The sequence below is a fragment of the Rhinolophus sinicus genome, chromosome 17 (genome assembly GCF_057876585.1).
Source record: "Rhinolophus sinicus isolate RSI-liver-muscle chromosome 17, RSI-T2T, whole genome shotgun sequence".
Classification (NCBI taxonomy): domain Eukaryota; kingdom Metazoa; phylum Chordata; class Mammalia; order Chiroptera; family Rhinolophidae; genus Rhinolophus; species Rhinolophus sinicus.
In genome coordinates, this window is record NC_142517.1 from 142,255,374 (window position 1) to 142,268,625 (window position 13,252).

Genomic DNA, 13,252 nt, shown 5'->3' on the forward strand with positions numbered 1-13,252 from the left:
ATAGTTTTCCCCAAGAATTTGTTTGTTTGTTTGTTTGTTTAATTTTGCTGCCATCTATCTTTCCAGTTGCCCCATTCTTCAACCATTTAAATATCTTACTGCTATTCATCTTTGCAACCATCCTGTCATCTCATTACCATGAAAGCTCCATGAGGGCAGGAACTTCATCTCAAATTTGTTTGCATCTCCAACAGCACCCAATACTATCTGCCACTTCGGAAATGTGTGCTGCGTTGGTTAAATTTCCTAAGTTTAACTTTTAAGAACTCTACTACTTTTAAAATCAGCAGAATATCCACCATTCACTATATAACTATGAAGTCTGGGTGACAGGTTCAAGTGCACTTGTTGCATCTGGCAGCTTCAAACGTTAACCCTCACCTTACTGCTGCCATTAGCATCCTCCCTGCGAAGGCGAGGATGAGCAAGGAAGGAAGCCTTACCTTGGAGAGCTCTTTCGGTCAGGTACTAAAGAGAGGACGCGGAGAAGAGGGCAGGGACTGCGTGAGCGTTTTCCGGGGGGACGAGACCCGGCAGGTCTGGGCCCCTCTGAATGGGCAGACGGAAGGGACCCTCCGCACCTCCCCGGGATGTGTGAACTGGAGGATGCGAATTAGCGGGCGCTCGCGGCGCCTTGGAGATAAGCGCTTCCTAAGTACAGGCTCGGTTGTGGCCGCTGTGGCCCTGTCACCTTCCTTTCCCGGTCACAGACTTCGGCACACTGGCGAATTTCGGCGCTGTGTTTTGCCGGGCGCCCTCCTCCGGGGCGCCCAGCGAGCTGGGTGTCGGGGCCGCGGAGGCAGAGGCGCACGCTCGTGGGCGCGGGTTAACTTGCGCACCTGGCACCTGCCACACGGCAAGAGCGCCGGTCGCCGAACAGAGGGCCGCCGCCGCCGCCGCCGCCGCCCCCTCTTCCCTGAGCGGCCCGAGGCTGAGCACGCTCCCGCGGGCCGGCCGCGCCGCGGAGAGAGTGGGTGGGCAGGCGAGGGAGGGGAAGGGAGAGGAGGGAGGGAGGGAGGGAAAGGGCGAGGCGCGTCCCCGCGGCGGGGGCGCGCTCTCGCGCGGGCTGCCGGGATCGCTCGCCGCCGCTGTGGTAATGTCCGCCATGTTGGCCATGGCGCAGGGAGCGGATCGGGCGGGCGAGCGGCGGATCTAGTCTGTGGAAGCGGCCGCGGGCGGCAGGGGGCTGTTTTCGGGCGGGGTGGGCGCCCATGCTGTGGCCGGGGGCAGTGAGGAGGAGGAGGAGGAGCGGGCCGGCCGCGCTGCACTGAGGAAGGAGGTGGAGGAGGCGGCGGGAGTCCTCCCCCCCTCCCCACCCGCCCCGCCGCCGCCGCCCGGGCTGTTCCTGTAAGGCGGGGAGACAATGAGTAAACTCTCCTTCCGAGCGCGGGCGCTGGACGCCGCCAAACCGCTGCCTATCTACCGCGGCAAGGACATGCCTGATCTCAACGACTGCGTCTCCATCAACCGGGCCGTGCCCCAGATGCCCACCGGGATGGAGAAGGAGGAGGAATCGGTAGGGACTCGAGTGTTTATTACCCCCCCTTCCCTCCTCCCCCCTCCCCTTTGTCAGTCGGGCCTCGCCATTCACAGCGCGCTTTACGCTCGCTGGAGGGCGCCGCTGCCGCTCCAACGCATGGGACCCTACGCCGGCGGAGTAGCGTAAACCCTCTCGGCCGGCGCAGCGCCCGCCCGCGGCCGCCATGTTGTTGCGTCCCAGTGTTGTGATTAGCTCGCAGCGCCGCTTACGCTGCCGTAAGGGGGCCTTGCCGTAAGCGGCGGCCGGGAATGGCGTAGGGAATGTTCTGGCCGCATTTGGCGTAGGGCCTCTGTTTACCTTGTTTTCCCCCGGTGCGGGGTGAATGGGTGAGGGATCCTTTGGCTGGGAAAGGTTCCCCCACACACACTTTTACATTTAGTTTTGCATTGGGTTCTCTTTGAAATGACTTATGGGAAGTAAAGCGCTTTCAAAACAAACATCTTCCTTCCAGCAAGGTAATCCTCATTCCCAGGCCCGCGGTGCTGCAGCGCGATGAGTCGGTGCAGCACTGCGGCGGGGGAGGGCGGGGGCCACTACTGCCCAACGGGATGTAGCGTTAGGAGCTGCAGACCCGTTAGCTCCGTGTCCCCGAGCGGGCCCGCTCTGCCTGCCTAGGGTGCCCGGTCAGTACGCAGCCTTAGAAAGGAACCCGGGATGTTCAGCAAACGGGCCTCCGGCGCTGTGCTGTCTCCGCGCCACCTCCCCGAGAATTGTCGTCGGAGGGGAGTCTTTTAGAAGTTAAGCACCTAGTGTATCTAAATTGACAGTTGCGTTTTTGATAATACAGCGCTTTGTGGCAAAAATGTTGCTTTTTCTCTCTGATGGGAGAAATTTTGCATACGGTTGAATTCCATCTGGCTTGACAGTGTTTACGACTCTGGAGTGGTGTTACTTGCGTGCGAAGTTCATAGTAACTGCACCCTCAAGAATTTTTTCAATGAATCTGCGGTCCCGCCTTATTGTCAACCCCGGGTGTGCGTGGATTGGTTCTCTTGCTCCTGTGACTGTCAAAAGAAGGCTCGAGGTTTCTGTGATTGGTTTTCTCTTTTGACTATTAATATTGCAGGAAATGCTTTTATGCCTTTGATTGGCTGCTCGAGTTCTGACCTCATTATCTTACCCTGTTATTACTACTTTCTGCTGTGATTTAATCATGTTTCTCTTTGGTGTTTGATTGCTTGAAAGTCTTGTACTTTCGGTAGAAAATGGATATAGCCACAGTATCAGGATGAATATTCAGCATTCAACTTCTTTTAAATAAATAAGATGAAAACTATTAAATGCTCAAAGTTTCGAGCTAAGTCATGTGTGAAAATTCTTTTTGTTTTTGTTTTTTGAATAAAATTTATTTCTAACTTAGCTCAATTTTCCATGGGAAAGACAATTAAAATAAGAAAGTTCTGGTATGTACGAGAATTAATTGACTTGAACTTTAAGAAAACACAACTTTGGATGGCACAAAGTTAAATTTCTGTTAATATTATTTTATAGGTTTTGACCCAAAAAGAAAGGTAGCTTATGAGTCTTGAAGTATTAATATTGTATGTAACCACTCATATGTAACCACTTGGATCCTATTGTTGTGATTTGGGAAGAACTTGAATCAAGAATCTTGTTCTAGAATGAAGAGTTAGCCCCTGGAAAAGTTGTTACTTTTTGCAAAGAGTGATCAGCATTATACTTAGTTATTGCTTTAGGTCCTTAGTTTGCCACATATGTATTTTATCTGAATTTAGAAAGAAAACTTGTAGTTTAGTTACTTTTTAATAATGTATTAAAAATAAATGTTTAACCCTATCACAATTTTGTACTATTAACGTTTTCAGTAAAACTTGTGATTTTCAACCTAGAGAATGAATGCTGAAGTTGGCTTATTTTCAGAAGCCTGCTTCAACTGCCCAGTTTTAGGGAAGAAGAAATCCACATTCTGATAGAACTAGAGTTGTAACCTAGGACTTCTTGACTCTTTTGTCCTGTCTTTTCAGCCCCTTTAATGTTGCAAGTGGAGGTTCTTCAAATCAAAACAAAACTAAACAAACCCTGGTAGTTAAGATTTACAGTCTAAAAAGTCTTTTGCTTCCTAGAACTGGTTTTTTCTGTTTTAAATGAACATATAAGTCAGAAGACTTGCACTTGCATGAGTGAACAGCCAATTTAGTTCTTCTGGACTTATTTACAGGACTTCTGTTATTAAGCAGAATTACTTGTTCTTTAAAAAAAAGATCCCCCTTGATAAGCAGTTCTAAGCAGCACTAAAATGTAAATTTCACGAACTTTTGTGTTTCATTTTTATTTAATTCAACTTTTATTGTCAGCGTGGTGTTCCTAATTAGTTACTTTTATAAATATTTTTTAATCACATAGCCTTGTTAAATAAAAATAGAAGAACCTTGGTTTATGGATGTATAATGGTTGCTTGGCATTTCTAAACTGTCCACACATGACCATGACCCCTTTTCTGCTTGATTGGCTGAATCCTTTAACTTCACTTTATAGCCTTCATGGACATGTGCCTCTCCATCCCCACCCACCCCGCGCACCCCCCAGTAAAATTCAGGACTGTCCGGTAGCTGTTGGACTATCATTAAACTTTGTTTGTATAGTCATTGACTCAATTTCCAGGTACATTTTGATCATCTAGATGAGGTGGTCTTGGTGTTCCTTGGCGTTAGTAACACTGTATCATTACGGAGCATATCATTCTCTTAGCTTTTTTATTTTGGACATGCAGACATCTTTTACTCCTTACTTTCATTACTTCTCGTCTAAGGTGTGCCAGTTTGCATCCTCCCATAACTTGGTCTCTGTAGTGGTCATCATGACATTTGGTCGAGGTCAGATGCTGTCAACTTACGTTTATTTAGAATGTAAACAACCAGAAAGATCAAGTGCTCAGTGTGTTATGCTACTTCCCCATGAATTTATATAGTGGTGATTGATATTTTTAATATTTCTATCATTTTTGGAACATTTCTTGTGCTCCAGATACTGAGTCTGATAAATTTTGACAAATGGGTACACTAATGGAAACACTGCAATCAAGATATAGCAACATTTTAAACACCCAAAAAGTTCCCTTGTGCTCCTTTGCAAGTGAGTCCCTCTCCATTTGCTTTCTCTCTATATAGATTAGTTTTGCCTTTTCTAGAATTTCACATGAGTGGAATCATACATACTTTTTTATGTCTAGCCGCTTTTGCTCAGCGTGATGCGTTAAGGATTCATCCTTGTTGCATGTATCAATCCATTATTTTTTATTACTGAATAGTATCCCAATGAATTAATATATTCATCCATCCAAGTATCTGTTGTTGGATATTTGAATGGTTTGCAATTTTTTATTTTCATTTAATTCCTGTAATGGCCCTTTGAGGTATTACTGTTCCTATTTTATAGATGAAGAAACTGAAGGACCTCACTGCTAGTAACTGGGTGGGCTAGAATTCAGACCCTTGCCTTTAATATCACAAAAGCCTGTTCTCATAACCACTGTGCTTCATATTGACTTCTTAGAGAATCCCGAATTATCTTATGAACTATTGTTAATTATAGTTTGTAAATAATTTTTAACTTTTTATAATTCTGGGGAACCATAAAATATGATATTAATTTGATTGAATTATTAAATTTTTAAGAAGTGTAGTTTTTCATCACTTAACTTTGATTTTTGCTCTTGGCTTTTCACATTTTCTGTTTTTGTTTTTTTTTTTCATATAAGTCTGTTAACTTTGTTTCTCCCTGTGTTGACTCCATTATATTTATCTGAGTGTTTATGTTATCTTAAGCATATAAGAAACTTGTGGGAAACTATCCCATTTCATTAGATTTTTCTTTTAATAGAATGTAATTTCTGTAAGGGTGGGAATCGTTGCATGTTTTGTTCATCAGTATATTCCAAGTGCCTGGAATTGTACCTGGCACATAATATGGTGCTTGATAAACATTTATTGAGTATTGAATGAGCTTTTCCTTTACCGTGAGCTGTTTTTGTGAAAGTGTGTGTGTGTGTGTGTGTGTGTAATTCATTAGCAGAATTTGGTAAATTATTCTTCCAGGAACTCTTTTTGGTTTCTTACTTTGGTACTGTGAATACTTAAATACTAAATCTTTTTTTTCCTCTCTTGAGTCAGAGGCCTATTTAAATACAGAATTTTTTAGCATAGGTATGGTTGCAATATTAGTCTTCATTTTGTGTTAATTACCCCTCTCATGAGTGTACGTAGATTTGTGTAAGATATCTCTTCATACTAGAATGAACCAAAATCTGTATGAAGTACGTGGTTCCGTTTATTTTTAAAGAAAAAGATCATGACTAATTTGAATTACAATTTCTCCCTTCGTATGTTAGTTGTGTAATTTTTGTCATTATCTTAATATTTTGAGTGATATTTTGAAAGAGTAGAAATAAATATATTTAGTTTTTACCATTGGCACTAATATATTTCATGTTTCATAATGGAGTTCTGGAGAGGATATAAAATGCAGTTTTGTAAGTTGATATTGTAAAAACATTAAGCATTCTTTCAACAAAAGCAAATACCAACCAGGTATAATCTAAGTGCCATGTGTTATCTAAATAAGGTATTGGGAAACTATTTAATATGTGTAAGGCTGTGTGTTGAAGTGTTAGGATTAAAAGAAGAATCCGATACAGATCTTGACTTCTGGGAACTTAAATGAATCATTGAGGTCAAAAACATATTTGGAAAGTTAGCAAAAATTACCAAGTTATGTCAACCTGACATAAAAGATCATCAGAGAAAAAGTTAAATGTCAGTATAGTTAAGAGGAGTAAGAGAAAACTGTTACTGGAATGTATAGAGAAGGCTCCTTGGAGAGAGATTTAACAATTTGGGCTCTCAGTTTTGGTTGGTTGATGTTCGTTGAAGCAGATACTTGAGTGCAGGAATATTTGAAGCAAGTTCTATTGATGTTAAGTAGACTGAAGAAGACTCTTCCATGTTATATGTTTTTTAATCTATCCTTCTCATATTGTTAGAAACTTGAGGAGGGTAGCAGTCTATTTCTGAGCATGTCATTCTCTTAGCTCTTTCTTGCTCTCTTTTTTTGTTTGTTTTTGGACATGCAGATGTTTTACTTCTTTTCTTTCCCTTCCTTTGTTCCTTGCTATATTTTCAGCACTAGAAACTGTTTAGAACATAGAAGACACTCAATAAATACTTGGTGATTGAATGAATAAAAGTTGGAGTGGAGATTAGGTTGAAAAAAGGGTAGGATTATATCAGATTATAGATAGTTTTGAATGTTAGGCCCAGGAGTTCCTAGGATGGTGTAGAAAAAAGAGCATTGAGGTGCGAGTGTGAAATCTGTTTTCTAAGTTTTGGTTCTGTTGTTAAGTGGCCGAGTGATCTGGGAAAGTTGCCTACCTTCTCTGAACCTCAGGGTGTTCTTCTCGGCCATCTCAGCTGCCATTTATTGTTTTGAGCATGTGCCAGGCACTTGTTAAACTCAGTAGATGGTTTTAAGAGCTCAATATAACTGTTAGATGTATGGATGCTGTTATCTCTTTTCCAGAAGAACCTGAGGTTTTAGAAATTAAGTATCTTGCCCAAGGGCACCCCTCCCTAGACCAGAATAGGATAGAGCTGATGTTCGAGTTCAAGCCTTCTGAGTGATTGACCCCAGGGTCCTTCATTGTACCACTTCATTTGTAAAATAAGTGGGTTGAGAACTAGATGATATTTAAGATTCATTACTCTCTACTGTTTTATCATTTATTATCCCATAGGCCTGGAGGAGGGTAAAATGTTTTGCCTCTTGGAATGATATTATGAAAGAAACTTTGTGGTGAATGCCTTTTGTAAACACATTCTTTTTTTAAAAAAATTTAACAGAATGGTCTGTGTGTGGTGTAAGTTTAGATTTTATCTGTATCAGTTCTCTAAAAACAAGGCCTAAAAATATTTACAGATGGGATCATTAGGTTGGGTTTCAAGTGAGGGTTCCTGAGGGTTGTCTCACACCAAGGATGGGTTAAACAGTGAAGGTTTGGGAAGGCCAGGAGCCAGGGCTGCTGTGCGCCCTCCAGCAGCAAGTGACATTAATGTCACTCAAGTCTAACAATACCCCTTCTTTTGAGAAGTAGTATAGGGTAGTGGTTAAGGGCATGTGTTCTGGAGCCAGACTGTATGGGTTTGAGTACTCAGGCAGGTTCGTTTCAGCTGTAAAATCATGGGGTTGTTGGAAAGGTGAATTGCAGTATGCTTGGGACATTTCATGGCGTACAGTAAATATTAGCTATTACTATCATCATTGTTGTATTTCTGTCAGTTTAAAATTCCAGGTTCCTGAGCTGGCATTATTGGTTTGGCTTGCATCAGTTATCTACCTCCAAGCCTACCAGTGAAGGAACAGGGGAAGTTAGTGTACACGTGCTAAGGTACCCTCCTGAGAATGGGGCTGTAGCCAGAGAGCTGCCCTGAGAGAGCTTCTGGTGGGTATATAACATCATAATCAAACGTGGAGTTAAATTGTTTTAATCCATGGTTTAACCCAAGGTGAATTTGTATACTTAGTGTGTTTTTACAAACCTTACATTTTAATTTGTCTTAAAATTTAAATTTTAAGGTGAGATTAAAATACTTTGTATGACATTTTTACGTGACATTTGAATTGAGGACTATAATAGAAGTCTCCAGAATTCTTTCAAAGAAAGCAAACCCTTCACACTTACTAATTTTCAAAGTAGTCAGGGATGAATTTTGTGTGACCTCAAAAGAAATTGTTTAACCTCCTGGCCGTTAGTTTCCTCGTTTGTGAAATAAAATTGGACTGAGTGACCTTTAAAGCACCTTTGGCTCTAAAAATTACTGCATCTGTGAATCCACATGTCTTCCTGCTAGGCACATGTCCAGAATGTGAATCAGATGAATAGAACTAACAAATAGAGACTAAATATTAGGAAGATATTAATAGTTAAGGTTTAACTTTAACACTATTGCAAATGTCAATTTGATTTAGAGTTCTTTTTTTATGAGGATCAGATACATTTAATCCACTATCTGATACTAATTTTTCCTAGCAGTCAATAAAATAATTCACTCGGTATGTTTTGGATGTGATCAGTTCCCTTGCTTTCATGAAATTTTCTTTTACTATTTTTACCACCCGTTACCGTAAATGCTCTGAATTTGCCGTACTTTTAGCCCCAACACTTGAGTTTATTCTAATTTTCTAACATCTTATGTTTGTCGCGTGCGTGTGTGTGTATGTGTGAGAGTGAGAGCACAGCTGAGAGAATAGATGCTTATTTTCCCAATTAGACAAAATGCCTGAGAAAGGTATCATGTGCTTATTTTATTCACCACAGGCTAGATACCTACCCAGGCACTTAAGTGATAGAAAGTTTGTAATACAGGCATTGACCGTCACCCTGGCCCCTGGGATTGAGTTTGATTGTATTACTAAGCATACAACTCTGCATCTTTATTTCATTTCAGTAGAGTTGGGGTAGAAAAACAGGTACTGGATGCATAGGAGACAGCCTGTAGAGGAAAGGGTACTAGGTCGGAGTGAGCCATGAAGGAGACCAGTGTAGATAGCAGAAGGTCCAGTGTGATTATTTGATTGCAGCTTAAAACTGATCCTTGATAATTTTTTGCTTCATCTACACTTAAGTGCATCAGAACTTCAGATTTGCCTACTCCATAGTGTAGCACTGGTCCTTGTGGGTTTTATACTAGAAAAAGATGGTAGTCACTTTCAGATTCATTTTAGCACCATTTCTATATGTCTGCTTTTAGGTTTCTTTTTTCTTGTCAGTTAGTATTACTGTGCAGTCTGAGGAATGCAGACTGGAGAGTCAGTCTGCCTGCTGGCTCTGTAACTCATATCCTTATATCCAAAGCTTTACCTTCAGCTTTCTTACTGCTCCCCTTTTTTTTTTTTTTTTTTGGTGGGCAAAGGCTATAATGTTGGTTGGGGAGTTGACAAGTTGACAAGCAAGTTGTATTACTAATTTGATGAAGTTGTTGGAACTTCAAAATTGTGACTTACGTTCCCATCCTGGCCTCTCTAACTTTCCCTGTGGGGAAGGTACATTACCTCATTAAACAATATTTCTTCAATGAGAAGTATCTCAAAAAGGAACTTTAAAAATTAACCTTTTTTGTGAAGAATTAAGTCAGTGCCTTATACAGGCAGCTGCTATTTTTTTTAAATTGTTGATAACTTTATTACACAGGATAATAAACATGAAGGAATATGGAAGAATAAAATATGTAAAGTATCTCCATACATTATTCTGTGGTATAGTTTCTCTTTTTTTTATATATATATAATTTTTTTAAAATCTTTATTGGGGAATAGTGTGTTTTTCCAGGACCCGTCAGCTCCAAGTCAAGCCGTTGTTTTCAATCTAGTTGTGGAGGGCGCAGCTCACTGGCCCTTCTGGGAATCGAACTGGCGACCTTGGTATTATGAGCCCTGTGCTCCAACCAACTGAGCCAGCCAGCCGCCCTACTTTCACATTTCTTTCTCCTGCCAATTAAATATATTTTTACATCTGTCAGACATTAGCAGATTGACACTGTATTTGCCTCCTTCCATGTCTGTTTCCTGGCAGAGCAGTTAACAATCCAATTGATTTAAAAAAATTAAAGACTTTGAAAATTAATAGCCAAGAGAACTAAATCTTCAGCTAATTCGCAGAGTAATAATAATTCTCAGAGTAACAATCCCATTCTTGTGTCATCCTTGTCCCAAATACATAGCCTACAGATTTTATTCCCATCATTATAAAAAAAAAATGCTACTGTAAACAATATATTATTTTCATGTCTAAGACATTTTCCAGCTTTTTTTACATTGAAAAATAATAGATCCACATGATTTAAAGCATAAAAACTCAATAACAAAATGATATACATGAAAAGTAATGTGTCCTTCCTTCCTCATGTTCCCAGACCACAGAGCAGCTATTGTTAGCACTGTGTGTGCGTGTGTGTCTCCTAGACAAGTTCTAAACAGATGCTTTTAAGTGGTAAAGTGAGCAAACATTTCCCTTGTATTCATTTTATAAGAGTAATGTGTGATCTTAGAGTTAGTTTCTTAATCTAGAGCCATAAAGTCAGATCATTTTGATTTTAAATTTCTTCCCTTAAATTCTGTGAGGAATTGAGAATTGGCAAATCATAGCTTTCTGATGATTTTGTTTGGAGTTTGGATATGGAACCTTAACTTGTTATTCCTATGTGGGAGTTTGGTTGTCGGTAAGCCTTGCGTTGTGCATAGGCCTTTAATTATATATATATATATATATATATATATGTAACATGTTAAAGTCAGATTAACTATTGGTTAAGTGACTTATTTCAGTATTTCTCTAACAATTATGGCGTAAAATAGCAATTTGGGTCAGAAGAGCAATGCCCTTTTGAAGAAAGCTGTTTTATGTTATGTATCACATTGGTAAACTGGATCTTTCATACAGACTATACTCTCAGTCTTTCAGTGTAGTTGTTTGTGATGTTTATTCTTTCAGTAAATAGCTCCATGAACACAGGGACTGTCTGTATTACCTTTGTATCCGTCATCTGGTACAATGAATGACATACGGTAGCTGCTCACTGAATAGGTGCTGATGGGATGAACATTACCTGCTATGTACTTCAGACACGGAAGGAGATATGACGTGATACCTGTCTTCAAGCAGCGTTCAGTCCCATAGAAAAGAGTTGTAAACACATAACTCCGTATGAGGTTTAATGTGTTATGTGGAAGGTAAAAATGACATATTGTAGAAATTTGTGTCAATGAGGTACATGATTTGAACGAGTATACGCATATATGAATTAAGGTAATAGCTCATTGAGTGTAATATACTGTTGAATACTGTTGAATTTTTACAAATTAGTTTTGAAATTATTTCCATATGTAAGAATGCCATAAGTTTTATACACACACACGCACACACACTCACACAGTGCCAAAATGTATACACATTTTAAGAAAGGAAAAGACTGTATTAAAATTATGCTGATGGTAACCACTTTGAGCACCTTTTGTGATTGCAGAAGTCAAATGTGACTTGTATTCATCTTTTGTTTTCGGTATATATATTACAATTTAATAGTTTTTTCCTTTCTTAAAATGTGTATACATTTCTTTGGCACCCTCTGTGTATATACATATAGACACATGTCAGTAGTGTTCATATTGCAAAGTGATGCCCAGGAGAGTTGTGACGGGTTGAAGGAATTTTTGTGGTCTAATGTAGATTCACCTTTTAGGACAGGTAAACTCGTGTTAAGAACAGTGCCTATTTAAGTAAAGCGTTCTGAGGAAAAGAAACTTTGTGTCATGAAGGATGGCTTAAAAAAACAGCATTGTTTGGTTATTAATACAAGTAATGTGCAGATTTTATTTACTTTGATTTAAAGCACAGGGTTCTCCATAAAGAAACGACTTGGAAGAAGCTTGTCTATACATTATAGGGGCTTCAATGGGTTCAATGGGGTAACGATAGCAGTTACCCCTTGGTTTTATTTGAAATAGCCTCAGCCATCTTAGCAGAATTCATCAGGGCTTTCAAAATATCTCCAAAAGAAACAAAAGCTTTAGGTCAGTGATTCTCAAACTTTGACATGCATCAGAATCACCTGGGAAGAGATTGTTGAAACAATCATCGCTGGTCACCATTCCCGGTGTGTAGGATATAGTAGGACTGGTACAGGGCCCAGGATTTTGCTTTTTTTTTTTTTTTTTATTGGGGAAGGGGACCAGGACTTTATTGGGGAACAGTGTGTACTTCCAGGCATTTTTCCCGAGGTAAGTTGTTGTCCTTTCAGTCTTAGTTGTGGAGGGCGCATCTCAGCTCCAGATCCAGTTGCCGTTGCTAGTTGCAGGGGGCGTTGCCCACCGTCCCTTGCGGGAGTCGAACTGGCAACCTTGTGGTTGAGAGGACGCGCTCCAACCAACTGAGCCATCCAGGAGCTCAGTGGCAGCTCACCTCAAGGTGCCTTGTTCAATCTTAGTTGCCGGGGGCAGAGCCCACCATCCCTTGCGGGACTCGAGGAATCAAACTGGCAACCTTGTGGTTGAGAGCCCACTGGCCCATGTGGGAATCAAACCAGCAGCCTTCGGAGTTAAGAGCACTGAGCTCCAACCTCTTGAGCCACCGGGCCGGCCTGGATTTTGCATTTTTAACAAGTTCTCAGGTGATCCTGATGCTGCTTTTCCAGGGACCCCACTTTGAAAACCACCAGTTTAGGGGGGAGAATAATGGTTCTCACCTACGCCACATATCGGAATATCTGGGATGCTTTTCTAAAGTACATAAGTAGGCTTTACCCTAGATTTAACAACCAAATCAAAATCTGTAAGTAATTCTGTTCTAAATAGGAAAAAAGGATTAGCATATGTGTCCATGAGCCTTCCAGTCTGCCCTGCCACTTCACTACTCTTTTTCGGGGTTTCTTGTGCTCTCATGCATGGGCTTTCAGGCTTGTCTGTGACCCATTTTGTGTGTGTGTGTGTCCAAAATTAAGTACACCTTAACACACACACACACACGGTAGATTTTTATTTTTTGCAGTTCTGATGTTCTATGAAGTTCCCATAAACAATGAATTCGTGAATACTGAACCATGGCTGCTAGTGGAAATACAGGGTTAGGTTTCTGTGAGCCTGTGGTGGTCACGTTTTCATTAACCAACCAATGTATATATAACCTTGTGTTATGTATGTTTCTGT

At 40.8% G+C, this 13,252-nt stretch overlaps 1 protein-coding gene across 4 annotated transcripts in view; it reads left to right on the forward strand.

Moving 5' to 3' along the window:
* Nucleotides 1-1,363: 1,363 nt before the first annotated feature.
* EPC2 (enhancer of polycomb 2) overlaps nucleotides 1,364-13,252 on the forward strand; it is a 114,142-nt gene continuing 102,253 nt past the window's right edge. For all 4 annotated transcript variants that reach the window (XM_088794580.1, XM_088794581.1, XM_019737477.3 and 1 more), the window contains exon 1: nucleotides 1,364-1,516. In XM_088794580.1, coding sequence (XP_088650706.1) covers nucleotides 1,364-1,516 — 153 coding nt within the window. The remainder of the gene's footprint in view (nucleotides 1,517-13,252) is intronic.